Here is a 19,832-nt window from a genome sequence, read left to right on the forward strand (position 1 = left end):
TGTCAAGGTTGAGATAGGGGATCTGCAAATCATTGGTAATAGTTTTTCTTTAAAGTAAGAGTTTATCCTGGAACACATAGCCTTGGACAGAATCCACAATGATCAGAACATACATGGTGCCCAAAAGTACTGGATAGATAGATGGAAGCCAAAATGAACAGAATCTCTCAAAAGAAACTAAAAGGTATCGTCATCAGAATGGTAGAAGGAGAATCAGAAGATTTGACAGAGAAACCATGGTATTAGTAACAGTTTAAGAAAAGGAGTGTATGATGCAGTCAGCTACCACATAACAGCTTAAGTAAAAAACGATTTGGCAGGTGATGAGGCATATTGTAGATTGTGCTTCTGGTTTAGCCTTATACAAGCTGCTGACATTGGGCAAGATGCCAGCTTTCTCTCTAAGACTTTGGCCTCTCCTAAATCACACATGGCCTTCTGCCTGGGATGTTAGTACTGTGGTCATATTGTGACCATTGCCTGGCATTCTAGACATCACTTAGAGGTATCCCCTCGTTCAGGGTAGAATAGAGATCAGTTTTGGTCTAACCTCTTGCATCAAACCAAGTGTATGTCCCTTGCAAGATTCTTCACTTCTCTGGACCTTCAGTTCTTCATCTATACTAGGTCAGCCTTAGATAGTCCCCTCTCCACCTCCAGTGTTCTAGAGTTGTTGTTTTTTAAATAATAGGGTCATGGGTACAAGCTCCTCTCAAATAGTTGAAGGTAGTTTTGTGGATTTACCTTACGATAGCTCCACAACCTGGGTTACTTCTAGGATTACTAATAATGTCTTAGTCCTATGTCCTCATTAGCTGAACAATAACTATAAAGTACTCCATGATCTCAACCCTGTGTGCTTTTGAAGTAATTTGCTGTGGCTGCCCTGTTGTCGTGTCTGGACAGCCTAATTATGTGTCTCAAATTCTCCCCTCAGTTAGAGATAAAGCAGAAGTCCCTGGTGAGCCTGGGGAATGAGGCAGAAGAAAAACGCGGGTCAGAAGCTGCTGAGGCAAACCCTGAGAGCCTGGGTGAGTGTGCCAACTCTAGTCATTACTGGGCCTTCTGTTTCCATTTCATAGAAAACCAGTAACGTGTCTTCTAGATTAGTTTCATTGAAGCTGTGTTGACCTAGGGAACATAACACAGGTACTAAATGTAGTTTCCAGGGATATAGAAACTTTCCTTTTTACTTCTTTCTAATTATTTTTCTTAGGAGGCATCAGGTGCTTTTGGAACTACATCTTATTATATTTTGAAAGTGTGCTGACATTGAGCCCTGGCCGGGTAGACATGGAGCCCTGGCCGGTAGGTCAGTTAGTTGGAGCGTTGTCCTGTACACCAAAGATTGTGGGTTCAGTTCCAGGTCAGGGCACATACCTAGGTTGCAGATTTGAACTCTGGTTGGGGTGGCTACAGGAGGCAACCTATTGATGTTTCTCTCTCACATCAATGTGTATATCTCTCTCTCCCCCTTTCTCTCTCTCTGAAAGTCAATAAAAACATATCTTCAAGTGGGGATTTAAAAAAAAAAAAAAAAAAGCCCTGGCTGGTGGATCAGTTGGTTGACTGTCATCACATGCACCAAAAGGTCGTTGGTTTGATTTCTGGTCAGGGCATATGCCCAGATTACAGGCTTGATCCCCAGCAAGGGGCATGTAGGAGGCAACTGACCAATGTTTCTCTCTCTCTCTCCCTTGCTCTCTCTAAAGTCAATAACTTCTTTTTTAAACAAAGAAAGTGTGCAGATATTGAATATTCAGTGAAATTAGGAATTACTGTTAATTTTTAAAATGATATCATGTTTGTTTGTTTTTTAACTCATTTTTTTTTTTAGAGAAATATACTGAAGTTTTTGCAGTTGAAATAATGTAATGCCTGGAATCTGCATGGCAGTGGGGAGTGGGTGAAACTAGACGGGCCTTGGGTTGTTAGCTATTGAAGCTAGGTGAAGGGTACGGGGGGAACTTTATACTGTTCTCTCTCTGTATATATATGCTTGAAATTGTCTACAATAAAACTTTTTCAAGTGTGCTGATAGTGCTGGGAAGATTTTGGTTTATATAAATGAGATAAAATTTGATTCTATTCTCTTAGTTAATATGTTTTATCACTGTAATAATGGAGGTATTTCTTGTCCTAAATTGTTGAGTTTAAATAGGTCATTTTCTCTCTAAAACTAGGCAATAAGTTTAATTTTGACTTTTTCCCCATGGTCTTTCTTTTTGCATGTAGCAAAAGAATGTATTCAGAAGAGTCTTCTGTTATTAAAATTTTTGTCCATGGGTATAAGTTCAAAAGAAAGCTCTGACAAGTTGGTGACTACAGATGAACCTGATCACCATCTGCAGCCACTTGACAAGCGCCAGAGGACAAGCTCTGTGGTGGAAGAGCATTTCCAAGCCTCGGCATCTCCCACTGACGCAGCGCCCCCTGCTGCGGGAGACAGGAGTCCTGGCTTGGATGTCCAGCCGAAGCTGCCACCCAGCAGTGGCCCTCCTGCCACAGAAGTGTCCCCTGCCACAGCCGAAGAGCCCTCTTCACCTTCCACTCCCACTCGGCGGCCCCCCTTCACCCGAGGGCGACTCCGGCTGCTCTCCTTCCGGTCAATGGAGGAGGCCAGACCAGTTCCCACAGTGAAAGAGAAATACCCTGTGCTGAGGGATGTCATGGACTTCATTAAAGATCAGTCACTCTCCCATGAGAGGTGAGCCGGGCATGACCTTTCTAGCACTTTCTTTTCTCAAGCCATAGGTAACCAGTCTACCCAAAGGCTTGAAGCTCATGTTAAAAATGAGCAAATAATATTTGAAGGATAGATCAAGATTTGTTTTAGAATGTTAAAAAAAATTGGTAATGTTTTTCTTTTCAAGAAGTATTTTTTCACTTAAGATTTGTACTGTATGTAAATTATATCTCAATAATGTACTGTTAGGGTAAGAAAAGAAACTTTTCTTTTGGTAGCTGCTATTTATAAATTTGTCTTATTTTAACCCTGGGAGAAATTAGAATTTGATATTTTCTGTCAAAATTATTTGTCAGTGGGCCAACATCTCTGGAAGTATTTCATGTTTTAATTTCCTACCCTAAGAATGAAGGCTTTGTCTCTATGGGGAAGTAAAGATGTACCAAGGTTCCTTTTTAATTAATTTTTTCGTGTGGGTTGTTGGGCTTCTGGATGGTGTGAACTGATCTGTAATGCTGGACTAAAAGTAGCAACAGATATTGATATCCTGCCTGAGTGATATTTCTGATACCTCACAGTAGTATCTCCCTTGTATTAATATGGCATCAGAACTTGGGCGGGGGTGTGTTTTCTTTCTGCCCCAGCTCAAGAGTTTTCTGGGTGTCCTGACTTGAGTTCTGTCTCCAGTGTTGTAAAGGTTCTTTCCTTGAGAGAAGCCCAAGCCCAGAGCACCCTTGAAGTCCTGAAGACAATTCAGTATTGTGCAGAAGCCCTTGGGCAGCCGCATTGCTTCCATCCGCCTTACATACTTTTCCTGCTGGAACTTCTGACCTGCCAGAAAGAGTTCACCGAGTAAGTACAAACTACAAGTCTTCAAGGACAATGAGCAGGGGTTGTTTAAAGAAATCCTCATCTTCTCTAATTAATAATTCTATCATTTCTATGTAAGAAACAAATTTATGTTTTTGGTCAGTTCTCTCATCCTAAGGAAATTTGGGCTCTATTCTATCCTTTTAGTAAGTAAATACCAGGAACGTGTTTATTTCTCCTGATGAGTTTATATTTTACCAGACAGGATTATATTGCCATTTCTTCATGCTCATCATTTGGCTCCTGGAAGCTGTGAAATCAATGTAATGCTCCTTTCCAGTAATGATACTGATCTAAGTACTTCACCAGTTGGTGCTAATATGCACGCAGTAAATACTTTCTGAGTGTCGACTGTGCCAGGGGCTGTTCTAGGTGTTGTATATACACATATGGCAGTGGACATCGCAGACAGGGCCCTTGTTCTACTGTGGAAGGAAACTCGGAGGATTTTGGCTTGAGCAGTTGAGTGGATGGTAATGTATTTACTGAAAGGAAGTGTAAGAATGAAACAGATTGGGGTGAAACTTAATGAGTTTTATGTTGTCCATGTTAAGTTTGAACTGCTTTTTTCACATCTAAGGAAAGATATCAAGAAAATATCTTTGGAAAGAAGCCAGGAGTAGGGATAGAATTTGGATACTATCAGCATATACATGGTATTTAAAACCATGAGACAGGTGAGACCTCATAGAAAGAATGCAGAGATGGACAAGAAGGGGGCTCAGGACTAAGCCTTCAGGACACTTCTTTATTTAGCAGTCAAGCAGAGGAAGAGTAGTCAGCTAAGGAGATCAAGAAGGAGTGGCCATTGAGAGTGAACCAGGGGATGGTGGTGTCATAGAAGCCAAGAGAAAATGTTTCTCAAAAGATAGGAATGGTTGGTTGTGTCAAATGCTGATGTGAGAGGTTACATGAGAGAAGAACACACTGGATTTGATATAGTCTTACTGGTGCCATGGGGTCGAAAGCCCCCTTGGATTAGGTTAAGAAGAGAATTGGGAGGTGGGGTTGATAAGATGTAGAGAAAGGCTATAGACATTTTTTCCAGAAATTTGGCCTTAAAGTGGGGGGAGCAGAGGAATAGGGTAGTAATTGCAGGGGATGTGGGATCAACTGAGGGTTCTCGAGAGATACTAATATATTTATATGCTGGTGGAAATGAGTCAGTAATGAGGAAAACTTGATGCAAGAAGAGAGGGATCAATGTAGTAGCAATTGCATAGGTAGAGCAGTCATCCTTTAATAGAGCCATGGAGACTCTATTTGTGGTACAGGAGGAAACACAGTATGGATAGAGCTGCAAGTTGGCTGGTAGCTTTGTTGGTACAAAGATGGGGGAATTTCTATGTAATCATTTTTATTAAAAATATGTTTTTTTGCTTTATTTTATTTTTTTGTTAATCTTCACCCAAGGATATTTTTCCATTGATTTTTATAGAGTGGAAGGGACGGGGGGGGAGGGGGAGATACAGAGAGAGAAACATCGATGTGAGGGAGACACACCAATTGGTTGCCTCTCATATATACCCTGACGAGGGCCAGGGGTTAAGCCTACAACCTAGGTACATGCCCTTGACTGGAATCTAACCCAGCACCCTTCAGTCTGCAGGCCAACGCTCTATCCATTTAGCCATACTGGCTAGGGCAAAAGAATATATGTTTTTATTGATTTGAGAAGAGAGGGAGAGAAACATCAGTGAGAAACACCAATTGGATGCCACTTGCATGCCCCCTACTGGGGATCGAACCCACAACCTGAGCATGTGCCCTAACCAAGAATGGAACTAGTGACCTCTTGGTGCATGATACTCAACCAACTGAGCTACACCCACCAGGGCTTATCACTTCTATTTTATATTTATAAAAGCGTAATATGCAAATTGACTGGACAGTAGAACGACCAGTCACTATGATGCGCACTGACCACCAGGGGGCAGACGCTCAATGTAGGAGCTGCCCCCAGCCTGCAGGCCCTGATCGCCCAATTGGAGCCTGCCAGCCAACCTCTCTGTCTCTCCCCCCGGCCGGCAGGCTCCGATCACCCTATGGGGAACAGAGAACTGGGGGTGGGTGGCAGTGGACTCAGGTGGCACCAGGCCAAGGCCCCCATCCCGCTGGTCACCCCACACACAGAGGGCAACCGGCGGCACACAGAGGGCAACCGGCGGCAGGGGGCAGGGCCAGCAAGCAAGCGGAACAGCCAGCCTCTCGTTCCCTCCTCCATCCAGCAGGCTCCGATCACCTGATGGGGAACAGGGAACTGGGGATGGGTGGTGGTGGGTGGCGGGGCTGGCTGCCAGCAGCCGGGGAAGATAGCCCTGAACACAGGCCAGGACTAGGGACTGTACCCGTGCACAAATTTCGTGCGCCAGGCCTCTAGTGTGTGTGTGTGTGTGTGTGTATATATATGTGTGTGTATGTATATGTGTAAAAGGAGGTAATCTCTGTGTGTGTGTGTGTGTGTTTGTGTGTATATATATATATATGGATAGTCATCAGCTATCCATATGGTTTAAGAGGAGATAGTGGCAATTTACGGAGAAGTAGGAAGGTTTGAAGTAATAATAACAATTGAGAAAGTCAGTCTGATTGCCTGACAATTTTGAGTGCTTATTTGAGAGTTATGGTTGTGAATTTAAAGAGTTATAGTAAGCTTGGTTGTGTGGTGTTTCTTTCAGCATCACTTAGCTGTTTTGATATGGTATAAGATTTCTTATGCAAGTATATGGAGGGAGAAAAAAGTAAGGGAGTTGGTGATTGCTAAGGTGTGATTGGTCATGGGATCTTAACCCTTTGTGGTCCAGTTTGATTTTTGGAATTCAAATAGTCTGGTCCAAATTAATTGATGGGGTTGAATGTTGAAATGGTTTGTGGTGTCGACCTCAGCCTTGACGTTGGACCTGCTCCTAGTGCCTGATCTGTCGAGTCAGCCTCGACATTGAACCGAAAAGGGTTAAGTTTGCATATGGAACAAAAAGAAAGAAAGCGTGGTGGAATAGCAGATAGTGAGTATGAGACAGCATCATGGTGGGGCTTCCTGAGATTGAAAATGCTGTGTGGAAGTCCCAGAGCAGGTGAGCAAGATGAGAGGTTGTCGTCAGAGTAGGATGCTCTGAAGTGAGGATTTCAGAGATAATGCCATTATTGTGATGACAAGGTCAAGGAAGTGACCGTCAGGCGGGGATGGCCAAGGGGATAGAGAAGATCACTGGAGGTGGCGATGGCAGAGAACTAGGGACAGAGGGACGGGGGCATCATTCCCATGGATGTTGGACTCTCCAAGGTGACTAGGATCAAGGAAGAAGAGACTGGGCTTGGTGCTAACGGCATCAATGAAGGGAAGCTAAAGGGTGGGCAGGACTCCATGAAGAGGATAGAAGGAGGTAATCTGTGAAAAATACCTGACACAGCATCTGGCACTCAGGTAGTGGTGGGAAGGTGCTTCTTTTATTAGCAAAGGAAGATTAATTGTATTTCCATACTCCTGTGGCAGCCCTCTTGACCCAGGCAGACTCACTTGCTGTTTTGTCTGTTATTTTCTGAAGTTATTACCAGTATATTTGTATTTACTTACGTTTCTGTGCCACTTCATTGTTTGCTTCTTCCTAGCTCTTTTTCATGTAAAATTATTATTAAATAAATGATGTTTTGACAAGTAAGTGATCAATGATTTCCTCTGTTTCTAGTTATTTTGGACATTTGGAAGGCTGTGGTGCAGCTCTACACAAAGAAATTCGAGACACTTACTATCGATTTGTTCTCTTTATGGTCAAAGCGATTAAAGGATTTAGTAGCATAAATGACAGGTACTGGATAACTTGGTCATTTCTAAGGAAAAATTTATACCTTTTCTGATTTTAAAATCAGTGTTGAAAATGTAGAAAAGTACAAAGAGTAAAATGAAAATAACCCCTAATCTTACCATCTAGAGCTAATTGCTAATGTTAACTTATTAGTATATTTTCTCCCAGCTTTTATTCTATATGGGGTGTACAGTTTTTTAAAAGGGATGGGTCTTGGTTTATCTAAGAATTTGTAACTTGTTATTTTTAGTTTTTATTATATTGTGTACAGTTTTAAAACAAATAATAAAGCCACTCCCCAGTCTTCTCCATAGTACGTGGTTTGGACTAAACCTTAAATCAGTTGGTTCTTTTCTACATCTAAGTTGCATAATCTAAGTTGGGGCTGGCCCTGCTCTTGCTATTTATTGAGAGGTGATTTTTACTAGTCAGTCCTTTACCATTAAATGTCCCCTATGGTAGTCCTGGCAAAGTGGGAATCTTACTCTGTGCTTTTTGAACTCCTGTTTTTTGAAGAAGGTTTGTATGGAGTATGAGAAACTTGAGAGGTGACGATAAGGAACCCAGACCAGCAGTCTGGAGTTCCCCTGTGCTTTCTACTTCAGTCAGACCAGCTCCCGTTCTTTCTGTCTTGTCTCTGTTGGTGATGTGCAGCTTTGATAACTCTCACTTTTATGGTCTCTTTAGGTCCTTGCTGCCTGCCTTATCCTGTGTTCAGACAGCTCTACTTCATCTCTTGGATATGGGCTGGGAACCCAGTGATCTCACCTTCTTTGTTGACATTCAGTTACCAGATCTCCTCATGAAAATGTCACAAGAAAATATAAGTGTCCATGACAGTGTGATCAGGTAAGAGCACAGTCCCACACTCTGCAGCTCTTAAAGGCAAGTGTGCAGTACAGGGATTGCATGTAGCATAGGGGTTCAGAGCATGGACTCTGGAGCTGGGCTCTCTGTGCAATATCCTGGCCTTGCTACATACTAGCTGGTGACCTTGGGGAAGTTATTCACTCGCTCTGTGCCTCAGTTTCCTCATGTTTAGAGCTGGAGATAGTAATGGCACCTACCTCACAGAATTGTTGGGAGGAATAAATGAGTTGGACCAGGCCCTGGTACATGGTCGTGTATGTAAGCTAGTTGGTGGTGGTGGTACTGTACACCCGGAGGATGAGGATTCTCTGCATTTTTGGAATTGTATAGCTTGTTAAATTGAAGAATCCTTTTCTTTATTTTTTGTTATGTGTATATGTGCTTTTAGCCACTGTAACATCTTGCACATTATAAGGACTTAAAGCATGAGGAAAAAAAATAGTTTGCAAAGGGTTTTTTTCCTTTCCTCTTTAAATGAATGTCTTTCCACACTGCTCAAGCTACTCAGTAAGCACTCATGTGGGTAGAAAAGAAATGAGAAGAGAATGGGAGAAGAAAAGCAAGAGGAGAGAATTAGGAGGAAATAAATGAATGAGTTAACACCAGAGCAGTTCTCTCAAGAGATATTCTGGGAAAAGGAGATAGAATTCAAGTTGTCTCTGTTTACCAAACCTCAGCCATGGCTCTGCTGTCAGAGGGCGCCCTTGGCTGACAGAGGGGACACAGCACAGGGGCCGTCACCTGGCAGTCTGCTCATTGTTTCAGGCTTTGTCTGCACCTATGTGATGAGTCCTTGGGTGGGACCACACCTGGCCTCCCAGTCCCTGATAGCACCTAGCTCAGAGCTCAGTTTGAGCAGGACTTAAGTCAGTTTGTTGGAACACATGAATGAACAAATGAGTATTTGTTGGCTGGTAATTTATTTTGCATTTTCTGTCGAGCAAATCATTTTGTATTTAAAATTCTAGTGACTAAAACAAACTGTAAACTGAAATAATGGATATTTACAATTTTGCAGCTAAAGGGCCCATGGATTATCTATATGAAATTTTATTTGAAATGAGGAAACTGGGGACCAAGCTGAGTGCTGTGTTAAGATCTTGCAGCAGCTAGTGGGAGAGTTAAAGCCCCTGGGTCTCCTGATTTTCTTCTCATGCTGATCCCACTAGGGTGAGCTGAGCATGACCAAATAAGACTTTAAAAAAAAAAATCACTTCATTTGGCTCCAGTGCCTGGCACATAGTAGGTTGTCAAGTAGAATTATGCCATGTAGGTACAACTTTTTAAGTTCTAGTTCTTCAGCCATTGTAGTCTGCCCTGAAAAGGGCATCTCCCTTTTTATTGGTGTATATTTATCAAGCATCTGGAAAATCTTGGGATTTTGAAAAGCAAATTGACCTCTTCCCCTGAGTTTAAAAATACCCCATGTTTTAGACCCATGGGACACAGTCTGCTAACCAGCACTTTCTAGGATTGTTGGGAGAGGCATGCTTTCCTCTCTTTTTGTCCTTCTTTCAGCCAATGGAGTGAAGAAGATGAGCTTGCTGATGCCAAGCAGAATTCAGAATGGATGGATGAGTGTCAGGATGGCATGTTTGAGACCTGGTTTGAAAAAATAGCCCAGGAAGATCCAGAGAAGCAGAGGAAAGTAAGACATTTCAACTAGAGTAATCTAAAGTGATTGGCTAGGAGTTTGGAGAGGCGAGTCTGCCTGGGGGAGTGCAGCAAGCTGTCTCCTGAGAGGGCTCAGGGGGCAGACAGTACATTAGTGCAGTGGTCGCCAATCGGTGGTCCCTAGACTATTGGTGGGTTCGTGAGGTCTGAAAGGTTGGCGACCGCTGGTTTAAGGAAACCTTTGGAGCAGCAGTCGCCAACCAGTGGTCTGTGAGGTCCGAAAGGTTGGCGACCACTGCCTTAGTGAGTGCACTGTCACTGAGTGTGGTCTTTACCTGAGGGGCCCTGGATACTGACTTGACCACACTCAGGGAGTGGCTCTCTCCCATAGAACTAGACTCACAGAAAATGAGCTCATGAGGCCAGTTTATTAATTTACAGTGAGAGATGGAATTGTTGAAGGCCCTGACCTCTCCTATAGGCAAGCAACATGGGAAGCCATGTTTCAATCAGGTTGCTTGGTGAGCATGGAAGCAGCCATGTGGACATGGAATCAGAGTTACATGATTCAGATGTGTAAAGGCACTAGGCTCAGATAACAGCATGTCCATCTCTCCCACTCGGTGTTAATCTGTCACCACCACATTGTGCCAGGCATCTGCTACCTCAGATTCATTGGGTTTTCTTAGTATTGTGTGCCTACTATGTGCCAGTTACTTTACTCATATAGCACTTCTGTGGTGCTTGGATGGAGCACACCAAATTGTCCTTTGCGATTTTTCTCTGTAAATTTCTGTAGTTCTAGAGTGACTTGGCATATTTGCTCTGAACGACTACTGTATGGTGACTTAGTGACTTATTTCCCTTATTTCTAAGCTATAAAGATAAACCGTACCGTGGTCCCCAGTTACTTTCCCGTAAAACAATTTGTTTGTTCATGAAACAGTGCCCTTACTATCTCCCCAGAAGGTTTTTCTTTTTAAATGCTAGTAAACAATGCTTCTTTTGCAGTTTCCTGTAACTGTGAACACTAACCAAGTCCAACCAAGTACCCAAGCCAGAAGGCTGGATGTCATTCTTGACCCTTCCCTTTTACTGATCCCTATATCCTGTGGTTCCCCAAGAATCCTCCTTCTGCCTCCTTAATGCCTTTCAAATCTGCCCACCTTTTGTAGTCTCATTTACTGCTCAGCCCAGCCCTGTGCACCGGGAGGTCATGGGGTTGCTTTAACAGTGTCTGTCATGGTCAGTTTCCCGATCCAGTCTTGCCCCCTTTAGTCCAGTCTTCACGTAATAACCATGCTCAAATCTGATCACGTTAGTCTTCTATTTTAAGATGGTCGGTGACTCCGTAGACTAGCACTGGAGGCACTTTGTGGTTACCCTTTCTAACTTTACCTGGTTATTCCCCATCCTTGATGTATTCAATATACTGAATATTTGCCACTTTCTTGAGTCTAGCTCCCTTTTGCTTCCTATAGAGCTTATTATTACTTCTATCTGGCATGCTCTCACCCTTAACCCCACCTAGCTAATACCAATTTGTCCCTCGGGTCACAATTGAGGAATTATCTCCTTTGAAAAACCTGACACCCATTGATGTCCCTCTTCTGTGTTCTCTAAGCCTCCTTTATATGCCTATCAAAACCCTTATTATATTGTATGGTATCATCTGTTTGCTGGAGGGAGTTCCCAACTAGACACTAAGCTCCTTCATTTCCTAATCCTAGCACCTAGTACAATGCCTGGAATATTTTAAGGACCTATTAAAGAATGGATTGATTAATGAATAGTGGCTATTGGATAATTGTGTTTATTTCACCTTACAGATGCACATGTTTATTGCTCGCTACTGTGACCTGTTAAATGTGGACATCTCTTGTGATGGGTGTGATGAGATTGCCCCCTGGCATCGCTACCGGTGCCTGCAGTGCAGTGACATGGATCTCTGCAAAACTTGCTTCCTAGGTAAATTCGATGGTTGCATACGCTATGCCCAAAAGGAATAATTGTTTCTGTTTTCTGTGATCTTGTCCATTTTTAGATTCTTTTTGTACTAAATGAAGATACTGCCCAGTAGTATTCTCTGACTTGTTAGCAAATATGAGCCTTATCTCCCCAGTTGAATCTTAGGTTCCAGAGCTCTGTTACCTTCCATCATGCTGGATGTAGGCACTTGATAAGTACTCAGGACCAATGAATGTACTTTCAGTTGAGTTTCCGGGAAATTAGTTTTCCTCTGAATCATGCAGTGTTTAGAATTAGTAAAATACACATACACAAAAAGCAAACTTCAAAAATTCTTGAAACTCTTGACTTGTAGGTGCTGAGGTAAAACAGACCAACAGTAGTGAGCAGTTGAGTGCTCTTTGTGCACGTGGCCCAGTGGTAAAAGATACAGCCCTGCCCTGGAAGGAGACTGGGCATGTGTGTTCTAGTACACGAGTGTGCATACTGAGTTACAGAGGAGAAGTGCAGATTATTCTGGAAACATTGAGAAGGAGCAGTGATCACTGCTGCAGGGAAGGCTTGTGGAGGAGGTTGAATGTGAATTGGTCTTTGAAAAAAGTTAGAACTGGGTGATGTGAAGGAAACATTAGAGAGTGAGTGCATCACCATCCAGAGCAGAAAGTCCAGTGCCAGAGGAGTGAGCATCTGTCCATGCTTAGGTAGACAAGCTCACGTGTCCAGCTGAGTGATGGATTGAGACAGGCGGGGCTCAGATTGTGGGGCCCTGAGATACTAGGCTAAGGAATTTGAATGAGTCTACAGAGAGCAGGAAGGTTTTTCAAGCAGAATATTAACATGATCAGAGCTATGCTAGAGGAAGGTGGTTCTGTCCATATGAGTTTCCCTTAGGAAGTCAATCACAGTGGTGACAAGGGGATTAGTGTCTGGGCTAGGGTTGTGGCAGTGGGAACAGAAGTGGGTCAGGTGTGAGGATCAGTAAGTAGAGTCTATGGCAGTGTTTGGAGACCCACTAGAGTAGGAAGGAAACCAGAGCAGTTAGTCAATCTCTTTTGTGTTTAACATCCTTTCTCTCTATGGGGTTATGAAGTCTGTTTTAATCTCTGATTCTGAAATGAAAAGGTAAGAGCAAAAACCAGGTCCCTCCTCAATGATTATTACCAGGAATACACAGTAGATGCCTAATACTTGTCAGAGGAGGGGTCCTAGTAGGTAGCTCATGAATGGGCACGTGGATTTGTTTCTACCAAACAGTGGTCATAATGGAAATTGGTCATTGATTTGATCAGTCTCTGCTGCGCTGGAAAAGGGCGTCAGTCCACGGTACCATTGATAAGACGTTCTGTGCAGAGAATATTGTTCCTCTATATGCGCAGAGCCACTGGGCAGAATGCCTGGTCTCCAGAAGATGCTTGTGGCTCCTAATGTCCTGATCAGTGAATTGGGAACAGCTCTGCTTCTGGGGTTGGTTTAGGTTTGGAAGCAGCCATTCTACGAGCCCTTTGCCCAGTCCACCTCACACTGATATTTTTCTCCTCAGGTGGGGTGAAGCCTGAGGGCCACGGAGATGACCACGAAATGGTCAACATGGAGTTTACCTGTGACCACTGCCAGGGTTTGATCATAGGCCGGAGGATGAATTGCAATGTGTGCGATGACTTTGACCTTTGCTATGGATGCTATGCAGCAAAGAAATATTCCTATGGGTATGTCTCAGATGTCCTCTAACCCTGTAACTTTTTTTCTATGTATTCCTTGGCTATTTTTTATCATTTTAAAACCTCTTATCATAAAAAATTTTAAATATACCTACAAGTAAAGAAACTAGTACTAGTACAATGAATCCCCATAACACCCATTACCCAGAATGAGCAGTTGGGAAGATTTTGCTCTGTGTGCTTAGCTTATTCCTTCCTCTTTTTTTTCTTTGTTAAAGTATTTTCAAGCAAATTACATATCTTAAATCATTTCTTTTCTACATACTTCATATCCATCTCTGAAAATTATGGACATTTCCTTACATTACCAATATGCTGTAACTACCACCTACAAAATTTATCAGTAAGGAGCTCTTACATCTTCTGGTTTTCATATACAGTTTTCTGGGGGTTGTGAAATCCTGAAATGATATGTACAACGTTTGTGTTTATTCATTTTTCTGGGTGAAGACACCTATTTACCTTTAAATTTTTAATAGCCATAGCCTTAGAGGTAATGAATGCTCAGTTGTGACCATGCACGTGCTCCCCTGAGGCTCTGTTCTCCTTTTTGGAGCCTCACAAAAGGGTGTAGGCCTTAAAAATGTCTTTCCTTTGCAGCCATTTGCCTACCCACAGTATCACGGCCCACCCGATGGTGACCATCCGGAGCAGCGACCGGCAGAGGCTCATCCAGCCCTACATCCACAACTATGCCTGGCTGCTCTTTGCTGCCCTGGCTCTCTATAGTGCCCACCTGGCCAGCTCAGAGGAAGTGGATGGTGAGAAGCTGGATCCCCGGGCCCGCAGCTGTGCCATCACCCTGCGGAGCCAGTGCATGCAGCTTGTCGGGGACTGTCTCATGAAGGCTCACCAGGGAAAAGGTGATTGCTCCTCATGCACAGAAGCCAAACCAAACCAGCCCTCAGCTGCTTGTGAAGGAAAAGCCCCGCAGCAGTGAGACACTCTGTTCTGTTCAGAGGCTACACAGTCCAGTTTCCCGCAAGCAGTGTCCCCCCTGTGGCAGGACTTTATTTTTAATTCTCAAATGCATTTGAGAGAAACGTTGGTATTAAAGTAGCAGTTTCTCAAACATATGTACATGAAGATGTAAAACAAATTAATAATTAAACGCTTGATGTCTGTGGACAAAGTATTTCGTATTTGGATCTATCAGACTTAACTTTGCCAAAGGAATTTAGCCTTTTTTTAAACCTGGAATGCAAACCTACTCCCACACAACTGTATTCTAAATGAGAGCTATTTATAACTAAAGCAGTTTGACTAATAAAATGTCTAGATGATTTTGGCTTTACTGAGGGGAGCTAAGAAGAAAATAACGTGTGTATATATATATATATATATATATATATATATTTTTTTTTTAATATATTTTATTGATTTTTTTTACAGAGAGGAAGGGAGAGAGATAGAGAGTTAGAAACATCGATGAGAGAGAAACATCGATCAGCTGCCTCCTGCACATCTCCTACTGGGGATGTGCCCGCAACCCAGGTACATGCCCTTGACCGGAATCGAACCTGGGACCTTTCAGTCCGCAGGCTGACGCTCTATCCACTGAGCCAAACTGGTTAGGGCAAATAAAGTCTTTTTTAAAAAGTGGATTTTGAGCCTTCAAATGTCTTCCTAAGTGCCCAGTGACCAACTATGTCTGTTTGCCAGTGGGAATTTAGAAATCTGGTTGTGTGGCGCTACTACATTACTGTTGATGATTTTCTAAATAGACAATCCTATTGTATCTATTGTTAATAAAACACATGTGTCCCTCACTATCCAAACTTTTGGTGTGTGAAATCAGAGCTGAATAGATTTAGATAGCCAGGGAGGTTTGTATTGAGTACTCCTTGGTTTGGCTTATAGAGAATTCAGTCTTTTATTTCCATAAAGTAGCAAAGTGGCTTATGGCATTTGCAGGAAATCACCCTTTTTATAAAACTTTTAACCATTCTCTCATTTGCTTCCATGCAGGTCTTAAAGCACTAGCTCTTCTTGGTGTATTGCCAGATGGTAACTCTACTCCAGGAAATCAAGCTCCACCAGCGAGCGTGCCCACCCGAACGGCAGAGGAGCAGCTGGAGAAGGAAGCTGTCCAGGTTGCTGAGGAGCCAGCAGATACAGGCCCTTTTGTGCACTGCAATGTAAGCAATGATTCTTTACTGCACAGGTTGAACAGAGAGCCATTCACACGAGGGGCAAAGCAGAGAGGTTAAGAGCACAGACTCGACTCAGATTACCTGGGTGCTGCTCTCTGCTCCATCAGACCTTGGGCACATTACCACAATCTCTTCTCTTCAGTTTTCTCATCTGTAAAACGTGGCGATAATAATACCTATCCTATAAGGCTGTTGTGAGGATTTACATACATTAGGTACATTGAGTTAATGTATGTAAAGTGCTTAAAACACTGGTCAAGTAGTTCCATATCAGTGCCAACTATTCTTACCTGCCTCCTAGTGGTTTTTATAAGCATTGAATAAGATTATGCACCTAAAAAGATTAGTTCTGGCCCATGATGAACCCATGACCCTTCGGTGCTTGGGCCACTGCTCTATCCACTGAACCACACTAGCCAGGACAAGCATGTCCTTAATTTTTTATGCAAAAAGATATTTCAGGCTTATCTTAGGCTTTCCCTGCCTAGAGACTGGAATAAGCCTTCTTCTAGGGCCGTGGTCGGCAAACTGCGGCTCGCTAGCCACCTGCAGTTCTTTGGCCCCTTGAGTGTGGCTCTTCCACAAAATACCATGTGCGGGCGCACGTACAGTGTGATTGAAATTTCGTGGCCCATGCGCAGAAGTCGGTTTTCGTCCTGGGCGAGTCTATTTTGAAGAAGTACTGTTGATATTTGGCTCTGTTGACTAATGAGTTTGTCGACCACTCTCTAGGGCAGTGATGGCGAACTTATGACACACGTGTCAGAGGTGACACACGAACTCATTTTTTTGGTTGATTTTTCTTTGTTAAATGGCATTTAAATATCTTACCTAATAATAGACAAACATGGTAATTGACCGTACCTTCGCTATGCCTCCCATTGGTTAATCAGCACGATATGCAAATTAACTGCCAACAAAGATGGCGGTTAATTTGCATACTAGGTTCCAAGCGGTGGAGCAAAGTCTGACGGCCCGGGTGGAGCAGTGAGGCCACACAGCCCCGGGACTGGCAGAGAAGTGAGGCATCACAGCCCCGGTGCCAGGTGGAGCAGCGAGGCCACAGGGCCCCGGCTCCAGGCAGAGCATAGAGGCCTCACGGCCCCGGGGCCTGCCAAGCAGCGAAGCCTTCATGCAACAGGCCTCTAGTATAAAATAAATATCAAAAATATAAATCTTTGTTTTGCTATGGTTGCAAATAGCAAAAAATTTCTATATGTGACACGGCACCAGAGTTAAGTTAGGGTTTTTCAAAATGCTGACACGCCGAGCTCTAAAGGTTCGCCATCACTGGTCTAGGGCATTATTTTTTTCTCCCTCAATTGTCTCCACCCTTTGGTGTCCAGCCTCTGACACAGTCTCTGAAAAGCTTCAGTTTCCAGCACTTTCCCCATAACAGAACCTACATGTCCCCACTGCGCTGGCCCTAAGGACACGTCCCATTTGGGCCTTGAGTACAAATCACTTGTTTAAACTCCCAGGTGTTTCTAGCCAAGTCCAGGCCAGATTAAGGGTATCTTCCCACTCTTCTCCCTCCAGTGACTAGAAATGCTTTTTGTTTTAAACAACCAAGAAAACAACCTCAGCCAGAGGCATCACCCAGGGGATTTTATCTACAAGGGCCTCAGGCCAGTAATGAGACTCGTTTGGGTGCTACTTATGTGCACTGCAGTGGCACTTGGGAGTCCTGTGATAACAGGAAAGAAGATCAAGAGTAAAATGATTAGCCAGAACTTTGGAATTCTGTTGTTTTTATAAAGGGCCACATGGTACAGAAAGTGTGGTTTTACAGGTCTGATTTTCAGAGGGGATATTTTTAACAAGGCAGATGGCTCTCCCAGTCTCAGTCCCTTCTTAGGATGATCTTATAATCACTTTTTCTAAGGAGGGGATTCAGGGTATATTGATGTTGTGGTTACTGTATCTAGAGAGAGGATGATAAGCAATGGCCACTGGGAGATGTCAGCATCTTCTCATGGTGTTTGGTGCTGTACAAAACTCCATTTTTGGATTCAAAGCATCCTGGCCTCCCCAGACTTCTTGGCCTTCCCACAGACTTCCTGTATGACCTACTTTCCATGTTTAACCTGTGTGACAACAGGGAGAAGCACCCTGCAGGCCTAGGGAGTGCAGGTGGTTTTGGGGTGACACGGTGACTCCTGGAGAAATTCAGGCTGAGGGCTGCCTCCCTGCCAAGCTGGGCAGCTCGTCACCAAACTCCTGAGCCCAGAAAACTATCGCAGCTACTCTAAGGGCCCCTTACCAAATCTACTTGCCAAAATGGAATTCTCAAAAGTTGTAAGTTGCCCTGGCTGGTTTGGCTCAGTGGATGACGCATCGGCCTGCAGACTCAAGGGTCCCAGGTTCAATTCCGGTCAAGGGCATGTGCCTTGGTTTCTGGCATATCCCCAGTAGGCGGCATGTTTCTCTCTCATCGATGTTTCTAATTCTCAATCCCTCTCCCTTCCTCTCTGTAAAAAATCAATAAAATATATTTTAAAAAAAAAGTTGTAAGTCAGTGCTCTGTGCTAGAAGGAAACTTACACCTTTGTTTTTTTCTTTTTCCCAAGAGAAGAACTTTCCATACTTGGCTTCTGAAAGCCAAATAGGATGTATTAAAGGTTTTAATAGAGCCACTGCTTATGTGATTACAGTCTCTAACTGAAGGACATTGGGAAGATGTTTGTTGGGATGTGATGCCGTGATTACTATCTTAAAGTATAGACTTATCATTAGAAATGAAGGATATTTTCTAATGGAATTCAGAAGTATTTTAGTGTGTGAAGGCTGATTGGTTAATGACTTAAACATTTTTTTTAATCCTCACCCCAGGATATGTTTTGAGAGAGAGAACATAGATGTGAGAGAAATAGCAATTGGGTGCCTCCCATTAGCACCCCGACCAGGCATCAAACCCGAATCCTAGGTATGTGCCCTGACTGGGACTCACACCCACAATCTCTTGGTGCACAGGATGATGCTCCAACCAACTGAGCCGCCTAGCCAGGGCTGATTAGTTAATGATTTTAAAAGTTGTATTGTAATATTAATGAGTAAACTTTTATAGTAAGAAACCTTAATTCTTTTACACTCACCATTTTGATTTTAGGGAGAGAATGGTGTTCATAAGGAAGGAATACCTTTGGATCACAAGCAGAGAAATAAAGCAGATGAAAGTGGGTCATGCCAGACTCAAATTTCAGACTCTCCTGCTGATGCTACCACACCCACAGGACTTTCAGGTAAAGATTATTTGACCATTCTCTTGAGCTCTTTCATCTTAAAATACACACATACTCGTCCCTGAGCTATTGGTTGTACAAGTTAAAATTGGCCAGCAAATCAAGGTGCATGATTTCTTAGTTCTGTATCAGATGATACTGATAATACTTCATAAGTCACCTTGCCTCCCTAGCCGGTTTGGCTCAGAGTATCCGTCTGTGGACTGAAAGGTCCCAGGTCCGATTCCAGTCAAGGACACGTGCCTCAGTTGCAGGCTTAATCCCAGCCCTGATTGGGGCATGTGCAGGAGGCAACCAATCAATGTGTCTCTCTTACATCGATGTTTCTCTCTCTTTCTTTCCCCCTCCCTCCACTCTCTAAAAATCAATGGAAAAATATCCTCGGGTGAGGATTAACAACAACAACAAATTAAAATAAAAGTCATCTTTCCTTCACTTTGCCTGCTTTCCTACCTTGTTTATTCCTAATTTACTGAGTGCCTTCTATGTGCCATGTACTGTGCTAGACCCTGGGGATGAAACAGAGACCAAGCCAGACAGACAGACACAAAACTCCTGCCTTTGTGGAGCTTAGACTGGGAGGGTTTAAGGCAAAGGTGCAGGTAACTGTAATTTGAGATGGAATGGGATTCTGGTCAACAAAGAGGGGTAACACCTCTGCTCACCAGGTGGTTGAACGTTGACCTACGAACCAGGAAGTCATGGTTCAATTCCCAGCCGGGACATATGTCTGGGTTGTGGGCTCGATCCCCAGTGTGGGGCATGCAGGGGGTAGCTTGTCAATGTTTCTCTCTCTTCATTGATGTTTCTATCTTTCTATTCCAATGGCATGGTATGTTAAAAGGCAGTTAAACACTGTGAGCACAAAAGAGCAGGGCCAGGGGAATATGGGTTACAGAAAAGATGGG

At 43.3% G+C, this 19,832-nt stretch overlaps 1 protein-coding gene across 5 annotated transcripts in view; it reads left to right on the forward strand.

Moving 5' to 3' along the window:
• The window catches only part of ZZEF1 (zinc finger ZZ-type and EF-hand domain containing 1), a 116,717-nt gene that overhangs the window by 66,973 nt on the left and 29,912 nt on the right, over window positions 1-19,832 (forward strand). For all 5 annotated transcript variants that reach the window (XM_036341280.1, XM_036341276.1, XM_036341278.1 and 2 more), the window contains exons 28-38: window positions 938-1,031; window positions 2,236-2,707; window positions 3,374-3,538; window positions 7,243-7,362; window positions 8,047-8,208; window positions 9,748-9,877; window positions 11,673-11,811; window positions 13,352-13,517; window positions 14,130-14,392; window positions 15,498-15,667; window positions 18,792-18,924. In XM_036341280.1, coding sequence (XP_036197173.1) covers window positions 938-1,031; window positions 2,236-2,707; window positions 3,374-3,538; window positions 7,243-7,362; window positions 8,047-8,208; window positions 9,748-9,877; window positions 11,673-11,811; window positions 13,352-13,517; window positions 14,130-14,392; window positions 15,498-15,667; window positions 18,792-18,924 — 2,014 coding nt within the window. The remainder of the gene's footprint in view (window positions 1-937; window positions 1,032-2,235; window positions 2,708-3,373; window positions 3,539-7,242; window positions 7,363-8,046; window positions 8,209-9,747; window positions 9,878-11,672; window positions 11,812-13,351; window positions 13,518-14,129; window positions 14,393-15,497; window positions 15,668-18,791; window positions 18,925-19,832) is intronic.

The sequence above is a fragment of the Myotis myotis genome, unplaced genomic scaffold, assembly GCF_014108235.1.
Source record: "Myotis myotis isolate mMyoMyo1 unplaced genomic scaffold, mMyoMyo1.p scaffold_m19_p_17, whole genome shotgun sequence".
Lineage (NCBI taxonomy): Eukaryota > Metazoa > Chordata > Mammalia > Chiroptera > Vespertilionidae > Myotis > Myotis myotis.